This window comes from Mandrillus leucophaeus, unplaced genomic scaffold, assembly GCF_000951045.1.
Source record: "Mandrillus leucophaeus isolate KB7577 unplaced genomic scaffold, Mleu.le_1.0 Scaffold432, whole genome shotgun sequence".
In the NCBI taxonomy this organism is placed as follows: Eukaryota; Metazoa; Chordata; class Mammalia; order Primates; family Cercopithecidae; genus Mandrillus; species Mandrillus leucophaeus.
In genome coordinates, this window is record NW_012104610.1 from 223637 (window position 1) to 231291 (window position 7655).

The 7655-nt window shown below is 57.8% G+C and overlaps 1 protein-coding gene across 1 annotated transcript in view; it reads right to left on the reverse strand.

Annotated features, from left to right (window-relative positions):
* Window positions 1–377: 377 nt before the first annotated feature.
* Window positions 378–7655, reverse strand: part of ATG16L2 (autophagy related 16-like 2 (S. cerevisiae)) — a 15437-nt gene continuing 8159 nt past the window's right edge. The window contains exons 5-17 of the mRNA XM_011993728.1: window positions 7376–7573; window positions 6959–7072; window positions 5810–5872; window positions 5105–5213; window positions 4557–4662; window positions 3727–3797; window positions 3381–3452; window positions 3147–3267; window positions 2683–2788; window positions 1486–1635; window positions 1223–1270; window positions 1010–1111; window positions 378–692 (exon numbers count right to left, since the gene is read on the reverse strand). Coding sequence (XP_011849118.1) covers window positions 605–692; window positions 1010–1111; window positions 1223–1270; window positions 1486–1635; window positions 2683–2788; window positions 3147–3267; window positions 3381–3452; window positions 3727–3797; window positions 4557–4662; window positions 5105–5213; window positions 5810–5872; window positions 6959–7072; window positions 7376–7573 — 1348 coding nt within the window. The 3' untranslated portion in view covers window positions 378–604. The remainder of the gene's footprint in view (window positions 693–1009; window positions 1112–1222; window positions 1271–1485; window positions 1636–2682; window positions 2789–3146; window positions 3268–3380; window positions 3453–3726; window positions 3798–4556; window positions 4663–5104; window positions 5214–5809; window positions 5873–6958; window positions 7073–7375; window positions 7574–7655) is intronic.

The following is a 7655-nucleotide window of genomic DNA, read 5'->3' on the forward strand; positions in this document are numbered from 1 at the left end:
TCACTACCTGGGTTTTTAGGATCTTCCCACCAGGACCCCTCTGGGTTGCCTCCCTGCCCCTTCCTCAGAGCTCCCCCAGCCCCTCCTCAGCTTCAGTCTACCCTGGGTGCCTGAAGCAGGTGGGCCTAACATGTTGCTTAGGCCTCAGGACCAGGTTGGACCAGGAGTCACATCCATGGCTCTTTGCCACCTCAGGGCCTTTCTTCCTGCTGTTTCCATGGTTAGACTTGAGCAGCACCTGTCTCCGCAGGCAGAGACTGGGCTGGCTGCCCCAGCTCTGTATGGAAGGAGGAAGGGGGCCAAACCTGGGTCTCCCAGAGCCCACTAGCCCAAAGGTCTCCATATCATGAATGCTGCAAAGAGGCAGGCAGACGCAGTTTAGATATCATTTTTTTTCTACTTGGGGAGAAAAAGTGAGGAGATAGAGATAAAAATACAAAGAAAAACTAGCTTCATTTTTAAACAAACAGGCCAGGTCCTGCCAGGCCTTCTTCCCCATTAAATCCCAAGGCCATCTCCAGTCCCAACCCCAACCCCCGCACGGCGCCGAGGGAAGCTTCAGGCTTCGGGCAAGAGCTCCAGCCCAGGCAGGGAAGTCGTGGCCCTAGTGCCAGAGCACAACCTTCCTGCCCTGGTCCACGCTCACCACGTGGCTCCCGGAGTAGCACCAGGCCACAGCGTTGACAGCAGTGCTGGGGAAAGGGAGGGGCAGGCTTCAGGGGGGCTTTGGGAACTATGCCTGCAACCTGGCTCTGCCCCGACTGCTGGACCTGGGTAGTTTGAGGCCCTCTCTTGAGCCTGTTTCCTCATCTGTAAAGTGAGCTCACAGAGCTGTGGAAAGGACAGACCCAGTGTGTGTGGAAAGTACCTTGTGAACTGCAAAGGGCTCTGGTCGGGTGGAGGGTGGAGGGACAAGGGCTGGAGACTCCAGAGTCCCAGTATGTCAGAACCTGGAATCAGCCTGGCAGGACTGGGGCCAGGCAGGTGGCCAGGTGGAGGCCATGCTCACCAATGGGGTCCCTGAAGTCTGCTTTCCAGTTTCCCGGTGTCCACATCCCAGATGTAAAGGGCCCCATCATAGGAGCCTGCCAGTGCATAGCTTCTGTCCGGGCTGTAGTGGCCACAGCAGAGCAAAAAAAGTGGGGGTGGGGTCAGAGAGGAGGGCACACACAGGGTCCAGCAGGGCACACTTGGACACAGGCATATGCTCTCACAGACATACCTGAATACAGCTTTGGTCCAGTCAGAACCGCACTTGAAGCCATCAGCCCTGAGGACAGACAGGGCTGGGGTCAGAACAGAGGTCACCACTAGTCCCTCTGCAGGGAGCTTCCAGAGCTTCCACTCTGTCAAGGGGTTTGGTACCTCAGCAGGACCTGGTCTGGAGGGGCCTCCAGGGAGGGTCCCAAGAGGGTCTATTACAGGAGAAGAGAGGCTCAGCTGTCCCAGCAAAGGCCACAGAGTCAGCAGGCACGAGGCTGGTACCTGAACACCTGGCGGATGTTGCTGACACGCAGGTCGATGACCTTGAGTGTGTTGTCTCGGGAACAGCTGAGCAGGTGCAGCTGGTCGTGGCTGAGGCTCAGGGAGGTGACCCGGCCCTGCACAGGGATGACCTGGGTGCAGTGGGGCCCCCTGAGGAACAAGGACAGAGACAGGGATGAGGAACAGCCCAGCCAGGCCACTCCTGACAGGAAGGGGTCAGGCATAGCAGCCTTCCCAGCTAACCAAGTCCAGAGGAACCCCAGGGCCCTGGATCCCTGGGGTAAAGGCTGCCCGTGACTCATCTCCCTTCTCCCCACTGCAGCCAGTTGCCTCCATCGAGGAACTTAGACTTTGATTTGAAAGCCAGAGCCCTTGAAACCTTTGGGTCACTAAAATAAGCACCATATCATCTGAGCAATGAAGTCTTGTCTTTAAAAAATGTAAGAGAGAGAAGAAAGGGTTGCAAACAGTAGTTGATGGAGATCAGTCAGTAAAGGCTTGAGGCAGGCCTAGCACTGGCTCTAGCTTTGCTTTTTTTTTTTTTTTTTTTTTTTTTTTGAGGCGGAGTCTGGCTCTCTTGCCCAGGCTGGAGTGCAGTGGCCGGATCTCAGCTCACTGCAAGCTCCGCCTCCTGGGTTCAAGCGATTCTCCTGCCTCAGCCTCCCGAGTAGCTGGGATTACAGGGATCTGCCACCACACTCAGCTAATATTTTTAGTAGAGACAGGGTTTCTCCATGTTGGCCAGGCTGGTCTTGAACTCCTGACCTCAGGTGATCCGCCCACCTCAGCCTCCCAAAAAGCTGGGATTACAGGTGTGAGCCACCATGCCCGGCCTCTAGCTTTGCTCTTACAAACAATTCAAGCCCAAAGTTAGGATCTTTGGTTTAAAAAACAACTACAGTAATTTTTTTCCTTTTGATATAAAAGTGGTAACTAAATGGAAAAAGGTACATCTCCATCTTGGTTGCAAGGTCCAGGTGGAGTCCAGCATTGGACCAAGAGCCATGAAGACAGTGGCACAGCTTCCTGGGGGAGCTGAGCCCAGCCAAGAGGCACTAGCTGGCAGTGCCAGCCCCACAGCCTTGCCTGCCCAAAGTGCCACCAAAACTCGTCCTGCCATGGCCAGAGAAAGGAACAAGAACTTGGGAGCCCTGTCCCCAGCCCTCCCCCAGTCCTCCCCCAGCCTGCGCCTGTCACCTGCTGTCCCAGAACCGGATCTTCTGGTCATTATGGCCACTAATGATGATATGGTCCCCACACACCACGTCATTACAGTAGGAAAGGACATTGATGGTCCTGGAGCCTGGGGACCAAGCAGCAGACCCCAGGGCCTCAGAGGAGGGTTGTCAGGAGCCACCCCACAGGACACATGGAGAAGCTGAGGCCCAGAACGCAGTGTCCTCCCAAGACTAGAACCCAGGTCTTCTGCTTCCCAGCCCAGGGCTCACCCACGTCTTTTTCCCACCCACAGCCTGTGGACACCAAGAAACCAGGCAGAAAACACCATTGGGGGATACCATTGGGGGACTGGAGGGCCTTGAGAGGTTTCACCCCCAAATGCCTATGAATCTCAGAGCCACTCCCAGAGAGCAGGTGAGGTCCCTTGTACCCTGGCCTGGGGCTCCTGGCTGGTGGGGAGGGGAGGTGGGGTTGGGGCTCACAGTAGGCACGGCCGAGGTCCCACTCCTTCACTGTCCGGTCACGGCTCCCAGTCACTGCCTGGTGCCTTGTCAGCTTGAATTTGGCAGCTGTCACCTTATCTTTGTGTCCAGACAGTGTCTCCTGTACCCCAGCCCCAGGTGCGGATCAAGAGTTTGGCCAAGACCCCATAACAGGCCCCCTAGTCCTGACGTATGACCCCTGACCCCCAGGCAGCCTCCCCAGTCAGGCCTCACCTTGGACTGTGCCTCCCCCACCTTCCAGAGCTGGGCAGCCTGGTTGTAAGTTGCTGCTAAAACCTGGTAGCCCTGGAGAAATGGGAGAGGAAAATGAGAGGTGCTAAGCCGTAGGCAACATCCTTCGGACCAGAGAATGAGGCTAGGGGTTGCCCCAGAGCTTCCCACAGCCCAGGTCTCCAAGGCAGGCAGAGGAGCCTCCGGCCCAGGGATGAGGATCTGTGTAAGAGCCCAAGGGCCTGGTTCTAAGGTATCCATGCTGCGCCCTCAGGTCCCAGAGCCCCCACCTGTCCAGTGTGGAGATCAGAGGGGCACAATCCCATGCCACTGGGGCAAAGTTCCTCACCGAGGGGTCAAAGTCCACACTGGTGATGCTGCCACCAGCTCCCTCCAGGGTCTGGTTGACCTCTAGGCGACCTGGGAGGACCAGGAGAAGGGACAGTTGAAATGAGATCCTAACCTCACAAAATGGAGGAATTGGGATTGAGAGCAAAGATCAGTCCCCATTGCCCCCCCCACCCCCACAGGTTAGAAGACAGAATCGCTGGGTCTGTTCTGTGGCCTGGGCTGGAGACTACACCTCCCCTAACTGCTGGCAGTGGGTCCCAGGGACAGCTAGTCATTTCACAGACCAGGCTAGAGAGGACCAGGAAGAAGGGACTATCTGTGGGTCATGCAGCAAGCCAGGATCAGGCCAGCCAGAAACTTGCCTTTTCTAGGAAGCCCCCAGGAACCAGCTCTGACTCCCCAGGACACCCCCTCTCCAGAGCACAGAGCTTGGGACAAGGCCAACAGTTCATACTTGTCCCTTACCTGAGTTCTGAGAGCTTAAGTGATGCTACAAGAGGATCACCTGGTAGACTCAGGGACCTGCTCTTCAAGGGCCTGTCCCTGTAGGACCTCATGATAGGGGACCCCCACCCACCCCCATCAGGGACTATCTGAACTCAGCCTTCCCCATTCTGCAAATCTGGACCCTAGGAGCCAGGAGGCTCCACCCTTCTTCAGAGCAGCGAGCCCCGAGTCTCACTCTTTCCAAGGCATTGTCTAGTCACTGCCCACAGAATATTCCAGATGGAGAAACACAAAGAGATCCAAGACCTCTGCCCACCAAGTGAACTGAGGAGCGGGTCTGGAGAGAAGCCCCGAGTTGGCCTGCAGGGGAGGGCTCCTTACTTCCCACAACATTCCAGAGGTGGATCAGGCGGTCAGCCCCTCCAGTGGCCAGGAGGCTGCTGTTGGGGCCAAAACGAACAGCATTGACCTCAGAGAGGTGGGCATCCTGTGGGGAAAGAGGAGATTGGTGCCCCAGCCCTCCCCACACATATCTCTGTGAGTGCTCACAGGCCTTCCCACCAGTGCCTGTGCAGACACAGCCTGCTGCAGACATGGTATCACCATCCCCGGTTTCTCTGTCTACACTTTTGAGTTTCAAACCCGGCCCCACCAGGTGTTCTCGCCTCTGCCAGGACCCCTGCAGCAGCCTCCGTGCTATGCTACTCTACTCTCCTGCCTGGCCTCCTGGCCTCCCAGCCTCCTCTCTCTCCCTCTCTGGCCCATTCCCCCATCATAACATGCGTAAGTGACTCCCACCACAGGCTGTGGGAGGCAGCCTCCTGCTCCTGCTGAGGAGCCCAGCCTTGCTTCCCTAGCCTCCTGGGACCACCCCTGTGCCTGCACCTCCTCACCACTGCCCCACCCATATGGCTCAGCTCCTCCCTTACCAGCACATCCTGAACCTGGGTAGGAAGTCGGGTGGCCACACATACAGGGATGATCTGGTATCGCTGCTCAGGGGCTCCCCCAATTGAGTGACCTCTCCTCTTCTTAAAACTGGGCGTAAGGTGGGTTGGGGTCAGGAGGGCATTCAGCAAGACCTTCTCAGGTGGGAGCCTTCAGCTCCCCTGAGGCATCAACCATAGGAAGCAGATGGGGCAGGAGGCAGAACATGGCCCCAAGAAGCAGCGAGCGCATTCCTCAACCCAGCCTTTACCCCAGGGGTCAGTGTGGAGAGCACACAGAGGCAGGCACAGGAGCAGGGTAGGGTTGGTAGGTGCAAAGAAACCTCAGGGCTGGGGTTTCAATCCCAGTCTTGCCACTTCTTGGCTCTGTGACTCTGAATGAAAAATGCTCATTCAGAGCATTTTTCCCAATTGAGTAGGAGCTCCTGCCCTGCCTGAGGCTGGAGCTCTTGGTCCCCTGTGAGGACCTTGGATGAAGACAGACCCTTGTGATGACAGAACCTGGAAGACAGCTGAGCAGGGGCTGGGGCTGAGGCCATTCACCTGGCTCCTGTCTCCAGGGCCCAACAGACTCACGCAGACAGCTGCGCACCACAAGGATGGACAGGTCGAGGCGCAGACACAGACCAAGCCTGGGCTGGGGAACCTGACACACACGTGGGTGCACACAGGCACACACACACTTACTCCAGAAGCCCCTTCACCACATCCACACAGTGGGACAGCGTCAGGGAGGTGGCTGAGGCAGACCTGAGACAAAACCGAGAGAGATGTGCTAAGGGACTGGCTGGTGTGTGTACAAATGGCTGTCCATCATCTCCACACTTTGCCAGAGACCTGGAGGCTCGTAACCTCTCAAGTCTGGGACAAGAACTTGACTTCTCCAAGACCAGGAGACTAGGATGACCCAGACCAGTCCCAGGAAGGTCAGGGCAGCAATGGATTTGGTAATGAAAGTCTCCCAAGATCTCCCTCATGATGAGAAGAACTGCCTCACCCTACAAGTACCCACCAACAAAAGTTCCTGGGAAGCTGAGCTGGGGCCTACAGAGAAGAGGCGCTGAAGGTTCCCCCAGGGTGGGGAAAGGAGGGGGAAGCCTAGGCTTGCTGGGTGACCTCAGCAATGCCCAGGAGAGGGTGTGTCCTGCAATTACTTGGCCCACAAGGGCTCCCAAGGACTTTGGGGACCAGCATCTCATGCCCCTCCCCACGGTTTCTTCACTGCCCCAAGGCCTGGACACTGGGGACCTGCAAGGAAAGACTGAGAAGAGGCGTTAGGCTGGGGAATGGGGCCCGGAGAGGGGCAGCCTCAATGACAGGCAAATCAAGAGGGGAGACCCTGCGGAGGGGTACCCAAGGTCTGAAGCCCCAGTCAGGTCCCACAAGTGTTAGCGCACATCTACACATGCTCATACGTTCACACACAGACGGGCTTAGTCAAGTTTGTACACACCTGTGTCTCATGTCCCTGTGGATGCACATGCTTGTACACCTATGGCTGCACACACATGCCTGGCATGACTGGGCTCTGGGCTTTACCCACAGGTTCCCTCCTGGTGACAGCTATTCACAAGCCTGACACCCCACCCCCAGAGCTCTGATCCCAAGAAGGAGGGAAAGGGTTGAGGGTAGGGGTTGGGGTGGGTGAGATGGAACTGACCACAAGTGGCTCCAGACAATGGAGGTCAGACTAGCCCTAGGAGATCTGAGCTTTCTGGCCTGTCCTCAAGCTCCCTCCCAACCCAAGAGCTGACTCCAAGGTCCAAGAGGAAGACCCTGGCAGCCTCTGGGGTGGGGCTGAGCTCAGAGCTCTGAGACCACCACCTGGGTCCTCACCTGAAGGGCCTCTTCCACTTCTCACAAGCTTCATTCTCCAGGGGCTCTGGCTCAGGGGCTAGAGCCAGAGTCTCGGTTCTCTCCCTCATCCCATCGCCTACAGTGTCCGGACCCCTAGGAGGAGAAATTAAGCTCAGAAACGCCAAGGGACCAAGCCAGCCCCTCCCGACCCCAGCACAGGACATGCTAAAGACAGGAATTCTCAGTGATGAGGGTTCTGTGTGGGTACACGTGCAGCGGGCACGCATGCAGGCTCCTACGACCACACGGTCGTCTGCAGGTGTCCCGTGGGCCCCGACTACTTGGGGTCCTCGGGACGCGGCTATGCACAACTACAGTCGGCGGCCTGGGTCGCCGCAGGCAGGCGGGGCCGGGAGGCAGAACACAAGGGTCGGACCGGCCCATCCCCACTCTTACTCGCTGATGCTCACGGTCCGCTTGGCAGCCTTCTTCAGCTCCTGGGACACCCGCGCCTGCTTGGCCCTTGTTGGGTAAAAAGCATCCTGAGAGCCTGGCGCGGCGCCTCGCACGCAGGCGGGGCGCGACCCGGTCCCTTTCTCCAGTGGGCGGCTGCTGCCCGCCTCCCTTCCAGACACAAGCGAGGCCCGACTCTCCCTTCAGGGGCGGGGCCTTTCCTCAGAAGGGGCGGGGCCTGCTCCCTCACCGCTCCCGGCGCTCGTTGCGCAGGTTGCGCTCA